Raw genomic sequence first — 23524 nt, forward strand, 5'->3', positions numbered from 1 at the left:
ACCACATGTATAGTACCCGATCCTAATACTTTATAAATTCTTTATGATGATTTAAGAACAGACTCTTCAATGCTATTAATACACTAATGTTATTCTGCTGTAGCATTAATGAAAACTAAGGCTAACTACAAGTGCATTATACATTGTACTTATATTTGGTATGCAGTAAACTTTCTTTTTCAATTATCTTACTTTTACCTAGCAGCATTAAGTTATATATAGTGTTTTACTACTAAACTAATGAGCACACAATGCTCATTTCCTATTGGCATTCTTAAAAAACAGCAAGTGGGTAGAAAACTATATTTACTATCATTTTTGTGTGTTTTTAATAATATTGCATAGCTAGTGGCTCCTCTCATTTTCACAGTTGTGGTTGTGACTGATAGCTGATAGCTGTACTTCCAGACCTTCTTATCTCATCTGAGAGTAGGAATATGGGCAGGGAGAATGGAAGTATGTGTGCATGTATGTACATACTGTGTATATCAAGGAAAAAGGGGAAATATTCTCAAGGATGGATACTGGTATATTTCTCACAAGTGGCTGAAAGGTGACAAGATGCCGGCAAAAGCCTGCTAACTAATTTTGATACTTGACTGTAGTTTGTCCAGCTCTGTCTCAGATCATCTCCTAAATATTTTCCACTGAGACTCTTAATCCCACAGATGTTTGTAGGCTATGCTGTTCTTAAAGGTCTTTGGGTAAAAAACAATTTCTTTAGAACTAACAGAACACGTATTCTCTAACTCTGATTAGAAAGGTCTATTTTGAGGACATGATGTTTACATTGAAAACTGAAAGAAGAGTGGACCAGGCAGAAAGGAGTGGAAAGAACTCTGGACAGAGGAAGAGAATATGCAGTCACTGAGGTCAGAAAGAGCCTGTCTTGTTCACGGCCTATAGAGCTGGCGGATAATGCGTGAAGGGACAAGTGAGGCCAGGATAAAGAGGCAGACGGGGATCAGAGCCAAGGGTTTTAGAGTTTCTTCCTTGAATTCATCTGGGCCACTGAAGACTTTCGAGCTAGTGGGTGACATGACGACGGTGTAGTTTCAAGGATCACTCTCTGGGTGCTGTATGGATTGGACACTGGTAAGACGGGCATAATGAGATCAGTGAAGAGGCCATGGGCAGGGAGAGGAACATGGCCTGGACAACAGCCATGGAAATGGAGAAAAGAAGAGACAGACTCGAGAAATATTTCTACTGTAGAAAAAACATGACTTGACAGGTGATTAAAAAGGGCAGGGAGAGGGAAGTCATTGGTGACCCTAAGTGTCTGACATTAGAAACTAGGAATATGGAAATACTATTTCTTGAGATTGGGGGGTGGGGCTGTTGAAGATCTGAAGAGAAAATCAAGAATTCAGTTGAGGATGTTTTACGTTTGAAATACCTATGAGCCATTCCCAAATGACTAATAGTTGCATGTATGGATCTGAAACACAGAAAGAGGTCTGGGCTAGTGATACAATGTGGTAACTGTAAATCTGCTTTTATTCTACAAGACTACTACACCTGGTCCCAACAGAGTTTGGAACTTTCCTAAAAAATCAGATACAAAATATCTGGGACATGACTGCATATTTATGCTTTCAATAAAAGCCAAAGTTGCTTATAGTGGCTATCAAATAATTATGGTAGTTTCAGGCCAGGAAAACCTGAGTTAAAGAAGAATAAGTAATTTGTTAAAGACCATAAAAAACTGATGCCATTAAAACTGTCTTAGATGTGCCAACCCTATTAATTCTTGTCAGGCATCTTTACAAAGATTCTTTTGACCTCTACTAAAATATTGAGATAAGTATTATTTGGCCTATAGGCTCTGTTAGCTACATTCAGAAACTCAAGTCAGTAACTGTCAAACTGAACAGTATAATAAGAATGGATAATAGGGAAAAACACTGATCACCAGAAGCTGTTCAGCATGAACTTGACACAAATCCAGAAATGTGTTTTCATAACCGATTATCAAAGAAGTGGATTTAAATCAAATGAAAAAGGTAAATAAATAACTCTTAAGATAGTCACCAAGAACTAGGGTAGTAGCCAGATTCTCCAGCTGAGACTGATTTTATTTATAGATTGAATCCAAAACTATTAAATGTTGAATTAGATTGCAAATTGAAATGAAATGCTGTGTTACACATCTAATACAAACTCTCTTTAGACTTTTGGAAATAAAAACATAATATGGGAGACAAGAATTACAATGTCACAAAACCGATCCTTGCTTTTCAGCAGATTTAATGAAATGGAGTCCTTTAATGAGCAGGTCCATAAAATAAAAAAATAAAAAAAAAATGAGGGTTCTACTGCTTTTATAAATGTAATCCAAAATGCCCCAATCAAAAGAATTTTTTTCTTATTTTGATGGGTAGGGTATGAAAAACTGAAAACTTCTGAATTTGAAGATTCAGTGGTATTCTGATAGGGACTGGGGAAGACTGTCAAAAAAATGAATAACAATTAATAATAATAAATAGTAACAAAGCCAGAGACGGACCATACCAGTGAAGGGTTAAACTATAATTCTGGAAGTTGGTCTGAAAATCTTCTAAGACTATCCAAAATTCACTTTCTCTGAAACACAAAGATGTTTTACATTTGCTTTTGGGAGAGGGGGTGTGGGGAGTCTCCATAGCTTTCTCCTCTCAGACAAAATGCTCCACCCTGAGATGATCTTGGGGAAAAAATACAGGATAAGTGTTAACATATTTGGGGAGAACCAAAAAAGCTAAGTTACCAAGTGACAAATAAAATGATAATAGTAATAATAATGAATAATAATAATAATAATGAATCTTCACCAGGTGCTGGGCAGCAGGCTTCAGGCTCAGGATGCATTTTCCCCCTTAAAATTCCTGAAGGTCAAGCACTAGTTCACAGAACAGGAAAAGTGTAGAAAAGCCAATTTTTCAACCACAAATACCCACTGTTTTCACCTATAAAAGGGGGGGATTAATAAGATGGTCACCAGGGTTTCTTTGAACTAGAATTCCTATTATGAGTACTTAATTTGTCTTCTTTTGCTTGACTCCATAATACTGGTTCTTAATGTAACATACAATGTATGCAATGATACAAGAAAAAAATACTTAAAACCACAGAATGTTCTAAGTGTTTGTTTCCAAAGACTCTGTCAAATGGATTTTTAAATACAGCTGTAACAATTTTTTACCTCTTAAAAAAAAAAAATAAAACCATCATTATTTAAAACAACTTTAAATAGAGTTGCCGAAGTTTACAATATATAAATGTCATAAGACTGACTCAGATGATGCACCTTTTGAAAAAGTGAATGTGACACAGTAATTAACACAATATAAAAGCATCTTCAAAATAGCAATTGCAATTCAGATGATGTGGGGCTTTCATGTTAAACACAAAATTATCAATATTAATTCAATATTCAGCATCTCATGTTTTCTAAATTCTTTTTGTGATCACCATAATAAACTAGAATAAAGTACAAGCCCAATATATTTGTAAACTTTGATTTATGAAAACTTTCATGCATATACAAAAATTGAGAAAACAGTAAAATGAACCCTCATGTACAATCACCCAGCACAAACGTTTTTTAACGTTAGGCCAATCTTGGTGTGTATATATATATATATGTATATATGTATATGTATATATGTATATGTATATTCCTGTTCAACTCATCTCTTTTTTCTGGAACATTTTAACTTAAATAACAGATAGCATATCATTTGATCTAAAAATACTTCAGCATATATCATTAACTGATAAGAACTGTTTTTAAACAAAATCACCATTCCATAATCACACTTGCAAAATTAATATCAACCAATACATATTTGAATTTCCCTGATTGTTCCAAAGATGTGTTTTTACAGTTGGCTTGTTCAAATCTGGTTCCACAAGGACACACTACAATTACATTCTGACCAGCACTGTATGAGAGTCCCACTTGCCATTGTTGGCCTTTTTTATTATAGCCACCCTGAACAGTGTGAAGTGGTATCTCATTGTGGTTTTGATTTCCTTTTCCCTGAAGACTAATATTGAGCATCTTTTCATATGCTTATTGGTCACTTATATATTATCTTCTTTGCAGAAACGTCTATTCAAATCCTTCACCCATTTTTAAATTGGGTTATTAGCTTTTTTACTGTAGAATTGTAAACATCCTTCATATATTCTAGACACAAGTTCCTCATCAGATACATGATTTGCAAAATTTCTCTCATTCTGTGGGTTGTCTTTTTTCACTTTATTGATGGTATCCTTTGAAAAGCAATCTTTTAAAATTTTGATGAAGCCTAATTTATGCATTTTTTCTTCGATTGCTTGTGGTTTCGGTGTTGTTTAAAAACATTACCCAATTCAAGGTCATGGAGAGTTACAAATAAGCTTTCTTCTAAAAGTTTTTTAATACAGGACATTTAAAATAATATAATGTGGCCACTCTGGAAATAAGATCCTCTGCAGAGATTTTGTGGTTGTAGCTGTTGTTGTCAGAGTGTTAAGTGACTCTCCTAAACAATTCTGTAAAGTCTGTACTGTTTGTTGAGTGTGGCCACTGAAGACTAGTGTAGGGTCAGCTAATGATTAAATGGCTAGAAATAGTCTTCTGGCATTTGCCTAGGGGCTCTGTGTGCATGCTGGGGTATGTCTTCAATGCTCCAGCATGCAGTGTACTACTCTGCCTTAGCTTTCACATCCTGCCTGTGCAGAACCCCCAGGTCAGCCTGTGGTGAGATGTTATGGGGCAGTGTACAGCTCTGCCTTAGCCTTCACTTCCTGTCTGTGCAGAGCCTCGAGGCCAGTTTGCAGTGAGACGCTAAGGGGCAGTGTACAGCTCTGCCTTAGCCTTCACTTAGTCCATGCAGAACCCCCAGGTCAGCCTGTGGTGAGATGTTAAGGGGCAGTGTACAGCTCTGCCTTAGCCTTCACTTCCTGTCTGTGCAGAGCCTTGAGGCCAGCTTGCACTGAGACATTAAGGGGCAGTGTACAGCTCTGCCTTAGCCTTCACTTAGTCCATGCAGAACCCCCAGGTCAGCCTGTGGTGAGATGTTAAGGGGCAGTGTACAGCTCTGCCTTAACCTTCACTTCCTGTCTGTGCAGAGCCTCAAGGTCAGCTTGCAGTGAGACATTAAGGGGCAGTATACAGCTCTGCCTTAGCCTTCACTTCCTGTCTGTGCAGAGCCTCAAGGTCAGCTTGCAGTGAGACATTAAGGGCAGTGTATAGCTCTGTGTTAAGCCTTCACTTCCCACCTGTTCAGAGCCCCCAGGTCAGCCTCATGAGACGTTAAGGGGCAGTGTACAGCTCTGCCTTAACCTTCAATTCCTGCCTGTGCAGAGTCTCAAGGCCAGCCTGCGATGAGATGTTAAGGTCTTCTTAGGGTTTTTCTGGGTAAGTGCCCAGCCCTGGGCATGTGCATTGCCATACATATGTGCCTGTCATTCCAGATTACTAGGAGTATATTAGAGCTTTAACAGCCCCAGTGGCTAGCTCATTCCCCAGATTTTCCTTTTAAGTTTCCTGAATACTCTCTTGTTTGCCCCAGTTGTTACTGCCAACAGTTAGTGCTGAATATTTTTGAGATATGCCCCCAGGGAAAAGGCAGTGTTTACCAAGTGAGGTCTGAGTCGGGTTAAATACAGACAAACCCTGCGAATGGGCATTTCAAAGAATTTCAAAGCAGTCCAAATAATAACAGCTCTCCAAGAACGATGTTTTGGGAGAGCTCCAAACCTGTTCTGCTTCCTCCAGTGGCTAGTAGACTGCTGGTTTCTTGCTTACCATGATTTAGAGGCTGTTGGTTTTAGATGACGAGAAGAATATGGGAAAAGCACAGTTAAAACTCCACAAATCTTACTGTTCTTACTGAGATTCAGTCATTTTTCTTGAATAAACACCCCTTGGATTACTGCAAGGCTTTGGTTAATTTTCTGAGGTCTCAAAAGGTTGATCTGGACAATTTTTGCCAGTGCTCTCATTACTTTTATGGAGGAGTTTATGGAGGTCTCTACACCATTATTTCTGTTGATGTCCTTCCTTTAGTTTAATTTTAATGAAAAACATGGTGCCAAAGTCAAAACCAAGGGTACATTCAGAGATTCCTTATTTCCTTAACTGTTACCTTTGTCTTATCCATCCACTAGTAGTTAACCACTGATATTAACTTGTGGCTTATCTTTCCATTGCTTCTTTTTAGAAAATTAATCCATATATCTATATATCTCTCTTTATACACAAACATATATACTATTTAAATTTTTTTTTTTTTGCCTTTCTTTTTTTTTTTTTTTTTTTTTTTTCATTTTTATTGAGATTGTTCAGATACCATACAATTATCCAAAGATCCAAAGTGTACAATCACTTGCCCCTGGGTACCTTCATACAACTGTGCATCCATCACACTTAATTTTTGCTCAATTTTTAGAAACTTTTCATTACTCCAGACAAGAAATAAAGTGAAAGATGAAAAAAGAAAAAAAGAAAAGGAAACTCTAATCCTCCCCATCCCTAACCAACCCCCCTCAATTGTTGACTCGTAGTATTGATATAGTACATTTGTTACTGTTTATGAAAAAATGCTGAAATACTACTAACTGTAGTATATAGTTTGTAATAGGTATACAGTTCTTCCCTATATGCCCCTCTATTATTAACTTCTAATTGTATTGTCATACATTTGTTCTGGTTCATGGAAGCGATTTCTAGTATTTGTACAGTTGATCATGGACATTCCCCACCATAGGATTCAGTTTTATACATTCCCATCTTTTGACCTCCAGCTTTCCTTCTGGTGACATATATGACTCTGAGCTTCCCCTTTCCACATCATTCACACCCCATTTGGTGCTGTTAGTTATTCTCACATCTTGCTACCAACACCCCTGTTCATTTCCAAACATTTAAGTTCATCCTAATTGAACATTCTGCTCATACTAAGCAACCACTCCCCATTCTTAAGCCTCATCCTATATCTTGGTACCTTATATTTCATGTCTATGAGTTTACATATTATAATTAGTTCCTATCAGTGAGACCCTGCAATAATTGTCCTAATGTGTCTGGCTTATTTCACTCAGTATATTGCCCTCGAGGTTTTGTCATCAACCCATTTTTTTTTAATATGGTTTTGTTCACTCACCATACATTCCATCCCAAGTAAATAATTGATGGTTTTCTGCATGGTCATACATTTATGTGTTCACCACCTTCACCACTATCTACATAAGAGCATCTACATTTCTTCCACAAGGCAGGAGGGAGAGTCAAAGAAGGTAGAGAGAAAAAAGAAAGAGGAAAAAAAAAAATGACAGCTAGGAAGCAGCAAAAGGAAAAATAACCTTAAATCAAAGTAGAATAAAGAATCAGACAATCCCACCAATGTCAAGTGTCTAACATGCCTCCCCTATCCCCCCCTCTTATCTGCATTCACCTTGGTATATCACCTTTGTTACATTAAAGGAAGCATAATACAATGATTCTATTAGTTACAGTCTCTAGTTTATGCTGATTGCATCCCTCCCCCAATGCCTCCCCATTTTTAACACCTTGCAAGGTTGACATTTGCTTGTTCTCCCTCGTAAAAGAACATATTTTGTACATTTTATCACAATTGTTGAATACTCTAGATTTCACCAAGTTACACAGTCCCAGTCATTATCTTCCCTTCTTTCTTGTGGTGTCTCACATGCTCCCCACCTTCCTCTCTCAACTGTATTCATAGTTACCTTTGTTCAGTGTACTTACATTGTTGTGCTACCATCTCCCAAAATTGTGTTCCAAACCACACACTCCTGTCTTCTATCACCCTGTAGTGCTCCCTTTAATATTTCCTGTAGGACAGGTGTCTTGTTCACAAAGTCTCTCATTGTCTGTTTGTCAGAAAATATTTTGAGCTCTCCCTCATATTTGAAGGACAGCTTTGCTGGATACAGGATTCTTGGTTGGCGGTTTTTCTCTTTCAGTATCTTAAATATATCACACCACTTCCTTCTTGCCTCCATGGTTTCTGCTGAGAGAGCCACACATAATCTTATTAAGCTTCCTTTGTATGTAATGGATTGCTTTTCTCTTGCTGCTTTCAGGATTCTCTGTCTTTGACATTTGATGATCTGATTATTAAGTGTCTTGGCGTAGGCCTATTCATATCTTTTCTGTTTGGAGTACGCTGCACTTCTTGGATCTGTAATTTTATGTCTTTGATAAGAGATGGGAAATTTTCATTAATTATTTCCTCTATTATTGATTCTGCCCCCTTTCCCTTCTCTTCTCCTTCTGGGACACCAATGATACGTACATTATTGTACTTTGTTTCATCCTTGAGTTCCCAGAGACGTTGCTCATATTTTTTCATTCTTTTCTCCATCTGCTCCTTTGCGTGTAGGCTTTCAGGTGTTTTGTTCTCCAGTTCCTGGGTGTTTTCTTCTGCCTCTTGAGATCTGCTGTTGTATGTTTCCATTGTGTCTTTCATCTCTTGTGTTGTGCTTTTCATTTCCATAGATTCTGCTAGTTGTTTTTTTGAACTTTCAATTTCTGCCGTATACATGCCCAGTGCTTCCTTTACAGCCTCTATCTCTTTTGCAATATCTTCTCTAAACTTTTTGAACTGATTTAGCATTAGTTGTTTAAATTCCTGTATCTCAGTTGAAGTGTACGTTTGTTCCTTTGACTGGGCTATAACTTTGTTTTTCTTAGTGTAGGTTGTAATTTTCTGTTGTCTGGGCGTGGTTTCCTTGGTTATCCAAATCAGGTTTTCCCAGACCAAAACAGGCTCAGGTCCCAGAGGGAAGAAATATTCAGTATCTGGTTTCCCTGCGGGTGTGTCTTAGAAAATTGCTCCACCCTTTGATGCCTCGGGTCACTGTGCTTTTCTGCCCAGCAGGTGATGCCTGTTAGTCTATAATTCTTGACTGGTGTGAGGAGGTATGGCTGTGTTCCCCCAGGCTCTGGGGTCTGGTTCTGAATGGAAAGGGCCCCACCCCTTTCCTCCTAGAGAAGACAGAGCCCCCAGGGGGAGGTCATTAGCATTTCAATGGTCTCGCTCTCTGCTTGTGCTGTCTCACCCTTCCCAGAGTCACAGCCCTGGAAACTGAAAATGACTGGGGCTTTCTCCACTGAGCCAAAAAAGAAACAGACAGTCCCCTTCAGACCCAGTCCAAGGTGACCCTCCGGCTCTCCCAGGTCAGTCGTCACCCAAAGCCTCTGTCTGTTTTTTGGGGCTGCGTACCTGTAGTGAGCAGTTCCCACTCGCTACTTAAAACCCCAGTTGGAGCTCAGCTGAGCTGTATTCACTTGCTGGGAGAGAGCTTCTCTCTGGCACCACGAGGCTTTGCAGGTCGGGCACTATTTAAATTTAAATGTGTATTTCTAACTCTTAGTACAACTTTTTGGAGGATAACATTATCATACGTCTTAAAAATGAACAAATACTTTTACCTAGCAATTCAAGTTCTACTAGTTTACATAGAACTAATTAGAGATGTAAATTCAGATTTGTCTGTGGGGAGATTAATTGCTATACTATTCAAATTAATAAAAAAATTAAAACTAAATATTGAACAAAGGGTTAACATATTTTAATGATTTAGTATAATGACAGCCAACAAAAATTATATTTTAGAAGATTTAATGACATTTAAACTATTTATTATAGAGAGTTAAGTGAAAAAGCAGGTTGCAGTAAGCTCAATGTGAACCTTATTTCTTCAAATATTATACAAATGTTTACATAGGCATAGTTGAAAAGGGAAAAAACTAAAAGTGGGTAGGAGGACATTATGGGGATGCATATTTTCTTTTTATGCACTGAACAGCTTTTGTGCTGAAAAATTGATGAAGTAACTTTTATTGCACAGATCTATAGATCAGAAGTTAGTTTCACATAAGGAAAGTGAAAATAGTGCTTTAATAATTTCATATTCCAATAGAATTCAAGGAACAAAAACAATCTTGGTTAACTAAGAAAATATGAAATAAATAAGGAAATAATTTTGTATTCATTCAATCTCTGAGTTAGTATCAGTGGTGGAAATATCTGGGGCATAATTGAACTGTCAAGTAGAAAACTGCTTTCTAAATATAATTCATTAAGAAATGTTTACTCACATCATCAACTGCATGTATTGCTTTTTCACAGAGGGAGCTGAGGAAATATAACATTTAAAGTATAAATCAGGACATAATTCCTTTCTGTATTCATAATATTCAAACTCTTAAGGGCCCTTATTTTTTTCCTACATCATTTCTTTTTTTATTTTTTGGTCCTCTCCACCATTCTTGTATTTCCCCTAGTCTTTGATTTTTCTTACTCCTTCTCATCTATTCTCTAGCCTCGTCTTCTTGTAGCAACATCTCTATTTTTAACACCCTTTTCCAAAATCCACTCAATATCCATTTTGGTCTTATCCTGTTCTTTCCTTTACTTTTTATATTTTTATTTTCATCTCCACTCCCCTTTTATTTTCTCTTGAATGTCTTTCTCTTATACCTCTGCTCTTTATCTCATATTTTCATATTCCCTAATGTTTTATATGGCAGTAACTCAGCTGTGTCTCGCAACATATATTTAAATATCTCCTATATATAAAGAATTGGTTTAGAACTGTGGCGATACAAAAGAAAAATTACACAAAGGTTTATACCTTTAAGAACTTTAGTGTATGGAAGCAATCATGAATCCAAACAAAGGCAACATGTTTTAAAACTAAATTTAAATGAGCATAAACAATATAAGAGCATAAACAAAAGCTTATAAACCTCTTACAAACTTTTAAGAAACTGAATAACCTAGCCTATTCCCATCAATAGGATTTTCGGTGGTGACGGGAGTTTTCTGTATCTGCATGTCCAATATGGTAGCCGCTAGCTACGTGAGCACTTGAAATGTGGCTAGCACAATAGAGAAATGAAATTTTAAAATTTTATTTAATTCTAATTAATTTAAATTTACATAGACACATATGTGGCTCACAGCTACCATATTGGACAGTGCAGGCTTAGATAAATTATGTGACAAAAGCAATCTGTAAATACCATTCAAAAAGCATATTCACAAAAACTTATATTTTAAGATGACTAACTACCATTTTACACAGTTGCACTTAATATGCCATGATTTCAGGCCCTGTGACAAACAGGAAACGGCTACCTGTAAAGAAGGTAAACTGAGTACTACAGGTAGCAAAATAAAAGTCTTAAACTTTTGAAAAGGAAAAAAAAAGTTTTTTTTTTTCACATTACAGAACTAACTAAGGGCTTTCTAAAGACTTTGTGAAACCAAATGATAAAGTGTATAATGGAAACACAGGGAGACGTGAGCTAAGCCTTTACAGAAGTGTAAAATTTGGACAGGATAGAGAGAGGGCAGCAGGGCAAAACCACCACCCAAGCCAAGTGACAGAGGTAGAAATGGGCATGTCATGCTCACTGCAAACCGACCGATGAAATCAACATACAGCAGAGGAAATAGCAGAGAAGTGTAGACTAGTTCTCTAGGTTGAACGGCCTGGAATTTGGAATTGATGGAGAAGGCACTGGGAGAGTGGGTGGGTGGGTGCGGTTTCCATGTGGTATAAGTAAAAGTCACCATGAGTACATTTTTGTTTTCAGGTGAACATTTGAGTAAATGAATTTCAGATAATTTTTGTGTTATTCATCAATACATCAAAGCTTTCTCTATACCAGAAAGTTAGTTGACTCCAATAATTCACTTCCTTCATCTCTGAAGATGGGAGGAGAAGCTGAATACTACAGTGTCACAGGAGCTGAGACGGATAGTTTCAGGCGGTGAGATGACCAACAAGGACAAAAGAAACAAAAAGGAAGGGATTGAGAGAGAAAAGATCAATGGATTTGGCAACTAGGACCTTGGACAGGACAGTGTCAACAGAGGGAAGTCAGTCTTCAGGAAGTTAATGAGGAGTTGGTGAAGACAGAAAAAAAAAACACAGCTGGTATAAAACAACTCTCAAGCAGTTGTGGCATCTAAAGCCAGGAGTTGCAAAAACAGTGCTGCTGGAAGAGGCCTGCCCTTCCTCATTCCCCAGCCCTGGCCTACAGTGGGAGAGGAGGCCGGCTCGATGTCGGCTGGGGACAGCGGCCTTAGGCTCTACTCCGCTGGCTGCAGGACCATCCCAAGGCAGGTAGAAGGCCATGGGCCACATCACTTGGAAGGGACAGTAAGGAGGGAGGGAATGATTCATAAAGGGGATGCCTGCTCTCATCACATCCCTTAACTTCCCATGGGCTTTCTATACCTGGTCTTGAAGTTTCTGACTATAGATATTTTACAGATGCAAATAAAGCTGGAGCTGAGGCCCATCAATTCTACTTCATATCACAAACAGCATTAAGTGGTTAAGTGTAGTCATTTTAGCCTCTTGTCTATAGAATGGAAGTATAGCCGAAAGTGCAGATAAGATACAGAACCATACAAAGGAATCAAAATAGACATAATATAAAAAAATTAAAAGTGGCAAGAAATTGCTGAATGTTGCTTGAGTGCCATCGTTTCCGGCTTTTAAACAGGCTTCTGAAATAAAAGGAGCCTCTGCGTTATCTTAAGCAAACACCTCTTTGTTTTTAGAGGTACCCTACAGCAATTCTGTAGTTATATGTCAAAAAGGGAGTGCTCTGTGAAACAAAAGCTAAACAAACAAAAAAGTAAAATGTATAAAACCACTGGATCTCCCTGTTCGTGCACAGGATGCTGGAACTAACGAAGCAAGAAGCATGGCCTGGTGGCTGCGTCCGTGTGTCCTGATGGTGCCCATCTGTCACGGGTGGCTGAGCCTGGAGCAGGGGCAGCTGAAGAAGGGTGAAGAAGTTTCCATGTGGCTGCTGCAGCCTGCTCCAGGCTGGAGGTGCCCCGGGAATCAGCTGCTCCCAGCACAGGGCTGTCAAGGATACGCTCCCAGGGGAGCAGAGGTGATGCCAAAGCCATTGGAACACCAAGGGAGAGGGGCATGAAACGCCCAGAGAACTGTCTATTGTTTCTTAGTGTTGCATATACTCACCCCAAGTTAAAAGGGAGCGGGCGTAAGAACTAGGCTACTCAACATCGTTTATGAGGATCCTGAAATGTTTTCACTCAGTGCCTCAGTCATTTCAACTCTAGAGTATATAACTCCCCAGGTCTTAGAATAAACTATTATAATGAAATAATTAGAGTAAAACCTCAAATATTGTGCAAGGATAAACATTTAACAGCAAACAAATTATCAGAATCCTAGTTTTAAAACAGGTCTCATTTATTTGTACACTCGTAAGTACATAGGTATTACCATTTAGGCCTTGATATTTTCATTAACCTATATAAAAAAGAAAACAGCACAAATTACCTGTTCTGTACTGGATCATCAAATTCATTATCAAAAGGCAACAAAGGACGAATTCGACAGTGAACTCTGATATTTCCTTTCAGCTCCTACAACAATAAAGAGTTTTAACCCTTAACACAGGAGCAAGATCAAACAGCTGTACTATTTCCTTAAAGAATATATACTAAGTAACATTTTCTCCAAGATGTGATCAATAGATTTATCACATATATTTTGATGTTTCAAAAAAAAAACATTACATATTCTTTCATTAATTGTAACAAAGGCACTATACCAAAGCTAAATGTCAGTAATGGGGGATAGAAGGAGTATGGGATTTTTTTTCCTTTGGAAGAAATAAGAATGTTCCCATATAACTGTAGTGGTGATTGCATAACTATGTGATTATACCATGAGTCACTTACTGTATACTTAGGATGGACTGTATGGTGTATGAATAAAACTTATATAAAAAAAAAAGAGCAGTGGAAAAATCATTACAGAGTATTGAGGGTTCAGTAATATTTTAAGCTTTTTAAATTCATCCTTAGCAAATTTGTTCACTTGGCAAATGACTATCACTTGGCAGTAAGAATCAACTAAAATACTTTTTACTAGCAGACTGGGCTAATTATTTTAAGGCATTTTAGGGGGAGTGTCTGAAAATTCAGTACCTTTACACATTTATCTTCACACCTATAAAGAGTTCAGCTTAATAATGGCATAATGTGAAACAATTATACTATTATATAGTGTAATAATAAATCCACAATCTTCCTGGGTAGAGGAATATGAAATCATAAATTTGAGTTTTATGCTACTTTATGAGTGAATGTCAAAATACTGTCTTGTTCAGTCCTGTGGCTGATGCTTGAATTTCTTTCTGTCAGGCTATGCTCAAATACCGCTAATGATGAAGAATTTACTGTCTCCTGTGTAACTTTCACTCAGTACTATAAAATTCCTTCCAGTACTGTGCTGAAATCTTTCACTCATTGGTCCTTTTATAATCTAAATCCTCTTCCATATGATGCTTTTCAGAAACTTGGATGTGGCTAGTTTGTCCTCCAAATATTACCCTTTCCACTCCCTTCCACTGGTCCTCACTGTTCACGATTGAATGCTGTCATTATCCTGATGTGGCTAAAATCAATCTAGTTTGTTTTTGCCTCTCTTTAGGTGTTTTATGCAGAATTAGAAGCAAATCTCCAAGTGTGAGTAATGGCATAGGACAGAATGAGCCTGCTTCTCTCAGTCCAGATGTTCTACTTCTGCTAATGCAGCCTGACATACTTGGCAGCCACTTTGAACTACAGATTTATCCTGATCTTGAGACTTTCAACTAAAATTGTATGTCATCAGCAATCTTGTACTCAAGGAATTCTGGACCCAATTTTAAAGGAAACATCAGTTTCTCCCCAGCCCCTCAGATTATGGAAACACACTTGGTAATGCATGAGAAGCTTGAGCATATATGCAAAACTGACAGATGCCCACAATATATACCAAACCAGAATTCAAAAATTTTGGAAAAAAGGGTTGGCACTGACTAGGGAAGATTGCAAAAACCATCCACCAAAGAAAAGTTCAAAACCAGATGGCTTCACTGGTGAATTATACCAAACATATAAAGACGAGTTAACACCAATCCTTTCCAAAAGCTTCCAAGGAATTTAAGTGGAGGGAACACTTCCCAATTCATCCTATGAGTTCTGCATTACTCTGTGTGATGGTTAATTTCTTGTTTCAACTTGGCCAGGTTATGGTGAGGGTTGTCACTAATTGTTACTGTGAGGGTGCATGGATTTAATTATTAGTCAATTGATTATATCAGTGGCTGATTACATCTAAAATCAAAAAAGGAGATTGCCTCCAGCAATGAGAAAAGTCTCCTCATCCCATCAGCTGAAGGTCTTAAAGAGAGAACCAATGATATTAGCAGTCAGAAAGAATTCCTATCTTTACTCCAGCAGCCAGGCTGATTTCTCCTGGGAAACTCAATGTCACATTCAGCAAGTTTCCAACATGTGTCCTGCACTACAGAATTCAGATCTGCCCTTACCCATGGTCATGTAAGCCAATTCATATAATAGATCTCTTTATATATTTATGTTTATGTGTGTGTGTGTGTGTGTGTGTGTATGTGTGTAAAATCTCCTGCCAGTTCTATTTCTTTGAAGAACACTGACTAATACACATTTTGGTACCAGCATGGTTTATTTTTTTTTAATAGTTTTATTTACACACCATACAATCCATCCTAAGTGTACAACCAATGGCTCCTGGTATAATCACATTCACCACCACAATCTATATGAGGAAATTCCCATTTCTTCTGAAAAGAAAGAAGAAAAAAGAAATCCCATATCCTTTCCTTACATCGCCCTATTATTGACATTTAGCTTTGGTATGTGCCTTTGTTACAATCAATGAAAGAATATGTTACTGTTAACTATAGACCTTAGTTTGCATTAATTGTATTTTTCCCATATACCACTTCATTTTAAACACCTTTTAATACTGAAATACACTTGTTCTAGTTCATGTAAAAACTTTCTTATATTTGTACAATTAGACACTGTCATCTTCTACTCTAGGTTTTGCTGAGGTATACAGTCCCAGTTTTTATCCTCTAGTTTTCCTTCTGGTAACATACATGTCCCTACCCTTTTCAACCATTCTCACACTCAGCTTTGTCCATTATACTACCATCGTACAGTATTGTGCTATCCATTACTGAACCTTTACAACCAACCTTATTAAACATTCTAAACTTCTTAAGCATCAACTGCCCAATCTCTATTGCTTTCTAACTCCTGATAACCTATACTCTCAAAATTTAACTCTCAGAGTTTGCTCATTATAGTGAGTTCATATTAGTGGGACCATACAGTATTTGTCCTTTTGTTTCTGACTTATTTCGCTCAACATAATGTTCTCAAGGTTCATCCACGTTGTTGCAGGTGTCATGACTTCATTCCGTCTTACAGCTGCCTAATATTCCATCGTATGTATATACCACAGTTTGTTTATTCACTCCTCAGTTGATGGACATTTCGGCTGTTTCCATCTATTGGCAGACGTGAATAACAGTACTATAAAGATTGGTGTGCAAATGTCTATTGTTGTCCCTGCTTTTAGTTCTTCCAAGTATATACCTAGTAATGGGATCTAGCACTGGTTCTTGAGAAATAGAATATTAAGCATGAGATTTATGAGTTTGTTCTGGGGTTTTGGAATTGGTTCTCTAATCAGATTAGATTAAGAGGTACTAATGACTCTATTTCCAATCATCAAGAGGGCACTGACAGTCTATGGTGTGAACAGGCAAAGGCGATATGCAAAATGTACTAAATATTGAAAGCATACAATGTATCTTTTCAGAACACAATGTAATGGACCATAACAAAAGGAGAAATGGAAAATAGACAAATAAGTGGAAATCAGACACTGTACTCTTAAACAACCAATGGGTTAAAGAGAAAATCACAAGGGAAATTAGGAAATAGTTTGAAATGAATGAAAATGAAAATATAACATACCAAAACTATGGGATGCAGCAAAGACAATGGTGAGAAGGAAATTTATAGCACTAAAAGCTTACATTAAAAAGAAAGATTTCCAATCAAAGACCTAATCTCAAAACAAGAACTAGAAAAAGAAGAGAAAACTAAACCCAAAGCGAACAGATGGAAGGAAGTAACAAGATTATAGTGGAGATAAATGAAATAAAGAATGCATTTAAAAAAACAAAACAAAAGAGAGAATCAACAAAACCAAAAGTTGGTCCTTGGAAAAGATCAATAAATTGACCAACTTTCAGCTAGACTGACAAATAAAAATGAAAGGATACAAATAGCTAAAATTAGAAATGAAAAGGGGGCTATCACTACCAAACTCACATAAATAAAAAGGACTATCAGAGGATACTATGAACAACTGTATGCCAAGGATTTAGATAGCCTAGATGAAAAGGACAAATTCCTAGAAACACACACACTACCTACCGAGACACAAGAAGAAACAGAAGATCACAACAAACCAAGAACTAGAAAAGAGATTGAATGAGTAATCAAAATCTCCAAACAAAGAACAGAAAATCTTACCAGAACAAGATTGCTTCACAGGGGAATTTTACTAAACATTACAAGAAGAATTAATACAAATCTTGCTAAAACTATTCCAAAAAATTGAGAAGGAACATTCCTTAATTCATTCTGTGAGGTCAACATCACCCTCATACCAAAGCCAGATAAAAATAGCACAAGAAAAGAAAATTACAGACCAATATCTCTTATGAATATGGATGCAAAAACCCTCAACAAAATACTGGTAACTCAAAATCAACAGTGGATTAAAAGAATTACACATTATGATCAAGTGGAATTTATTCCAGGTATGCAAGGGTGTGGTTCAACATAGGAAAATCAATTAGCACTACAATAACAGAAAGAAGGAAAAAAACCCAACACATGATCATCTTAAATGATGCAGAAAAGGCATGTGAAAAATCCAGCACCCCTTCTTGATAAAAACACTTAGAACACTAGGAACAGAAGGAAACTTTCTCAACATTACAAAGGGCATATATGAAAAATCCACAGCTAGCACCATACTTAAGACTTAACATCCTACTTAAAGACTGAAAGCTTTCCCTGTAAGATGAGGTACAAGAACAGGATGCCCACTGTCACCACTGTCATTCAACATTGTACTGGAAGTCCTAGCCAGAGCAATTAGGCAAGAAAAAGAAATGAAAGGCATCCAAATTGGGAAGGAAGAGATAAAACTTCCCCTGTTTGCAGAGACATGATCCTAGATACAGAAAATCATGAAAAATCCACAACAAAGCTTCCAGACATAATAAATGAATTCAGCAAAGTGGCAGGTTACAAAATCAACACTCAAAAATTAGCAATGTTCCTATGTACTAGTAATGAACAATCAGAAGAATAAATCAAGAAAAAATTTCATTTACAATAGCAACTAAACACATCAAATATCTAGGAGTAAATCTAACCAAGAATATAAAGGAGTTACAGGGAGAAAATTATAAAACATTGCTAAAAGAAATCAAAGAAGACCATTTTCATGGATTAGAAGACAAAACATTCCACCCACAGCAACAGATTCAATGCAATCCCAATCAAAATTCCAACATCTTTCCCTGAAGAAACGAAAAAGTTAATCAACAAGTTTATATGGAAGTGTAAAGGGCCTCAAATAGTCAAAACCATCTTGAAAAAGAGGAACAAAGTTGGAGGACTCACATATTCTGATCTTAAAAGTTATTACAAAAATCACAGTAATCAAAACAGTATGGTACTGACACAAGAACAGATGTACAGACCAATGTAATTGACTTGGGGGTTCAGAAATCAACCTTCAAATTTATGGCCAGTTGAGTTTTGATAGGGGGCAGAGACCATACAATTGGGAAAGAACAGTCTTTGTTATAAATATGGATGCAAAAATCCTCAACAAAATACTAGCAAATTGAATTCAACAGTGGATTAAAAGAATTACACATGGTGCTGGAAGAACTGGATCTCCATATGCAAAAGAATGAAGGTGGACCCCCTACCTCACACCATATACAAGAATGAACTCAAAATGGATCAAAGATCTAAATATAAGAGCCAAAACTATAAAATTCCTAGAAAAAAAATGTAGGGAAGCATCTTGTGTCAGGCAATAGTTTCTTACACATTACATCCAAAAACAAAAAAGAGATAAATGGGACCTCAACAAAATTAAAAACATTTGTGCTTCAAGGACTTTTCCATGAAAGTAAAATGACAACCTACATAATGAAAGAAAATATTTGGAAACCAAATATTTGATAAGGGTTTAATATCCAGAATATAAAAAGAAATCCTTCAACTCAACAACAAAAAGACAAACAACCCAATTAAAAAATGGGCAAAAAAATAGATTTTTCTCCAAACATACACGAATGGCCTAAAAGCACACAAAAAGATGTTCAACATTTTTAGCTATCTGGGAAACGCAAATTAAAACCACAATGAGATTCTACTTCATGCCCACTAGAATGACTACTACTGGAAAAAACAGAACATTACAAGTGTTGGAGTGGATGTGGAGGAAAAAGAACACTCATTCATTTCTGGTAGGAATGTCAAATGGTGCAGCTGCTGTGCAAGACAGTTTGGCGGTTCTTCAGGAAGCTAAGTATAGAATTACCATATGATCCAGCAATCCCATTATTAGGTATACACCCAGAAGGTATGAAAGCAGTGACATAAACAGACACTTGCACACCAATGTTCATGGTGGCATTATTCACAATTGCCAAAAGATGGAAACAACCCAAGTGTCCATCAATAGATGAGTGGATATACAAAATGTAGTATATACATACAAAGGAATATTATTCAGTTGTAGAAAGTAATGAAGTTTTGATACATATGACAACATAGATGAAACTTGAAGACATTATGTTGAATGAAATAAGCCAGACCCAAAAGGACAAATATTGTATGAACTCACTGATATGAAATAATGAGAATAAGCAAACTCACAGAGTTAGAATCTAAAATATAGGTTTCCAGATGATAGGGTGTGGGTAGGGAATAAAGAGATATGGCATAAAATGTTCAGTTTCCATTTGGGATGTTAGAAAAGTTTTGTTAATGGATGTTGGTGATGGTAGCACAACATTATTAACACAATTAAGGCACTGAATTACGTATTTGAATATGGTTAAAAGGGGAAATTTTAGGTTGTATATGTATATTTGTAGAACATACATTTTAAATAAACATCCAAGGAAATGTACTACACAATCAGTGAGCCGTAAGTCAAACCATGGCCTATAGTTAACAGTACAATTATAAAAATGTGCTTTAATCAATTATAACAATTGTACCACACCAATGAAAGGTGTTAATAATAGGGTGTTATATAAGAACCCTGATTTTTCTGTAAACCCACACCTTCTCTAACAAAATGAAAAAAAAAATCAATTGTGTTTCTTTACATTATCAGTGAATAGCACAAAAAGGAAATTAAGAAAATGATACCATTTACATTAGTGTCTAAAAGAATAAAATATTTAGGAATAAATTCAACTAAGGATTTTAAAGTATCATACACTGAAACCTACAAAACACTTCTGAAAGGAATTAAAGACCTAAATAAATCATAAGACATCCCATGCTCATGAATTGAAAGCCTTAATATTGTTAAGATGTCAATGTTACCCAGCATGATCTACAGAGTCAATGGAATTCTGATTAAAATTCAGCAGCCTGCTTTGCAGAAATGGACAACCCAATTCTCAAATTCATACGGAGGGGCAAGAGGCCCTAAATAGCCAAAACAGTTTTGAAAAAGAGAAAAGGTGGAGGACTCACACTTCCTCACTTCAAAATGTAGTAGAAAGCTACAAAGATCAAAACACTGTGGTACTGGCATGAAGGATAGACAGACAGACCAACGGAATAGAATTGAAACTTCAGAAATAAACCCACACATCTATGACCAACTGGTTTTTGATACAGGTGCCAGGTACATACAGGGAGAAAGAACAGTGTCTTCTACAAATGATATTGGGAAAACTGGATATTCACATGCAAAAGAATGAAATTAGACTCCTGCCTCAAACCATACACAAAAACTAACTGCAAATGAATCAAGGACCTAAACATAAGTGCTAAAACTACAAAACTCTTAGAACATAACATAGGGGCAAATCTTCATGACCTGGGATTCAGCAAAGAATTCTAAGATATGAAATCAAAAGCATGAGTAACAAAAGAAACAACAGAGAGATTATACTTCACCAAAATTAAAAACTTTTGTACATCAAAGGGCATTATCAAGAATGTGAAAAGACAATCTTCAAAATGGGAGAAAATAGTTGCAAACCATGCATCTGATAAGGTCTTAAGATTCAGAATAAAGAACTTTTACAACTCAACAACAAAAAGACAAATAACCCACTTTAAAAATGGGCAAAGGACTTGAACAGAAATTTTTCCAAACAAAATACACAAATTCTCAATAAGCATATTAAAAGATGCTCAACATCATTAGCCATACAAATCAAAACCACAATGAAATATCACTTTACACTCACAAGGGCAGCTAATATTAAAAACAAAAACAAAAATAAAAACAAAACAAACGAAAAACAATGAGTGCTGGAGAGAATGAGGAGAAACTGATACTCTAATGCATTGTTGGTGGGGATATAAAACGGTGCAGACACCGTGAAAAGCAACATGGCAATTCCTCAAAAAGTTAAATATAGAATTACCATATGAGCTGGCCATCCACTTCTAGGTATATACCCAAAGAAAATGAAAACAGAGTCTCAAACAGATACTTATATACAATGTTCACAGCAGCATTATTCACAATAACCAAATGGAAGTTTCATTCTGCCTTTCAGATGGCAGATAATGAAAGTTACAATTTATTGAGCACTTGTTGAAGTGTAAGCACTTCACCAACATCTCATTTTGTCTTTATGGCAATCCAGAAAGGTGAGGATTAAATAAGAAAAAGCATGCAAAAATGCTTAGAACACTACCTGGTACATAGTAAGCACTCAAGAAATGTTACTCTTGTACCAATGTTTAGAGTACTGAACATACAAATTGAATGTCTATATAACAACCTTAGAATATTCTTAGACTAGTCTAAAAACTAACAGAACTTTACAGCATAGGGGAGGAAACAATCATATCTGGAAAGTATGTTTCTTTGGCTTCAGGTAAGTCCAATTCAGAGAGATTGGCTGAAGTACAATACGTAAAACTCAAATCTGACAGAAGGAAGGTTCATTAACTAAGTCATCAAATTTGGCATATTAACGTTGGTAAACAGAAACATGAGTCTTAACTTTAAACCTCAGGGATCTCAGCGTAGTTTTGAAGAAAATAAACAACAGATATCCTTAGACTCTTTCTAGTGGACCTGAAGAAAAGCAGCTGACAGTGCTGGCCCGGAAGGAATGAGCACAGCCTTCTGCCCCCACTTCTCGAAGCCTAACAGGCATCTCAGACGTAACCAGCACGAGACAGAACTTTTGTGTGACTGGCTTCCAGCCTTCTCCATCTCTGTGAATCACACCACCCCTCACCATTCATGTTCAATGCCTCTTTCTTTTCCTCACCTCAGCAAGTCCCACCAGGCCTTCCTCGGAGTTGTCCACTGGCTCTCATCACTATGCACCACTGCCAGGCTACCAGCTCAGTCCAGGCCACAGTCACCTCCTGCCAGGACTGTTGCCATAGCCCTTCCTACCCATTCTTGTCTCCTGACTGTCAATGATCCACATGGCAGATAGAGCAACCTTTAAAAACCATCTCTCAGCTCATGCCATTCCTTCTCAAAGCCCTCCAATGGCTCTCCATCACCTGAATAAAATCAAACGTGTGATCTCAGCCTCCAAGGTCTCTCTGTGTGATCTGGCTCCCTGTTCACATCTTTAATCTTGGCTCCTATGTAGTCCGCCTCTCTGCCTTCTAGCCACACTAGTCCTCTGGCTGTTCCTTCAACCCCCTAGGTGTATTCCTGCTTTTTGCACTTGCTGTAAAACTTCACTTTGGTTCTCTATTCAATGTCACCTCTTTCGAGAGGTCTTTCCTGACCACCTTTCTTCTGAGCCATCAAATTAGAGTATGGATGAGCTAATAATTAATGACGCTTACCACCAAACTATTGTGAAGCAATTTTCTCTTCTGTTTTTCAATTTGATATTGCTCATTTATTTCTTGTAAGCACTTCTCAAGATGAACTGCTCTTGACTGATGTGCTGAAAGAACAATTTTATTCAAAGTCAAAATGAGATTTTTACCAGGAGAGAACCGTGTAAGCAATCATATCACATTACTTATTCTTAGCATGGGAGAAATGAAAGAAAAACAATGAAGTTAACCAGATTTGTTTTGTGGTACCGTATTGTACGTTATTGGCTATTTTAGTTGGCTGGGTATGCCATTTCCACAGTAACTTACAACTAATAGAGTTCATTTAGGAATCTTGGTTCCACAACTGTCTTATGAAACATAATCCATTCAGTAGATATTGTCAAATAATTTGCACGGCAGCCAAGTAAGTCTACCATGTCAAGACTGGAGCTGCTGACTGAGAGAGAGAGCAGTCTGGAAGGAGTCCTGAGAAAGAAAACCTGAGTTTGACTTCTGATTCTATCAATTATTAGTTGCAACCTCAGGCCTCTGTT

The 23524-nt window shown here is 37.0% G+C and overlaps 1 protein-coding gene across 6 annotated transcripts in view; it reads right to left on the reverse strand.

The window, feature by feature from the left end:
• Positions 1-23524, reverse strand: part of KIF25 (kinesin family member 25) — a 97307-nt gene that overhangs the window by 49865 nt on the left and 23918 nt on the right. For 4 of the 6 annotated variants that reach the window (XR_005214081.1, XM_037817465.1, XM_037817460.1 and 1 more), the window contains exons 5-7: positions 22992-23095; positions 13333-13418; positions 10100-10136 (exon numbers count right to left, since the gene is read on the reverse strand). Coding sequence is in view for 5 of the 6 variants with exons in the window: in XM_037817465.1 (XP_037673393.1) it covers positions 10100-10136; positions 13333-13418; positions 22992-23095 (227 nt within the window). In the remaining variant the exon portion in view is untranslated. The remainder of the gene's footprint in view (positions 1-10099; positions 10137-13332; positions 13419-22991; positions 23096-23524) is intronic. The other 2 variants (XM_037817461.1, XM_037817462.1) reach the window with 2 other exon arrangements.

This window comes from Choloepus didactylus, chromosome 24 (genome assembly GCF_015220235.1).
Source record: "Choloepus didactylus isolate mChoDid1 chromosome 24, mChoDid1.pri, whole genome shotgun sequence".
In the NCBI taxonomy this organism is placed as follows: Eukaryota; Metazoa; Chordata; class Mammalia; order Pilosa; family Megalonychidae; genus Choloepus; species Choloepus didactylus.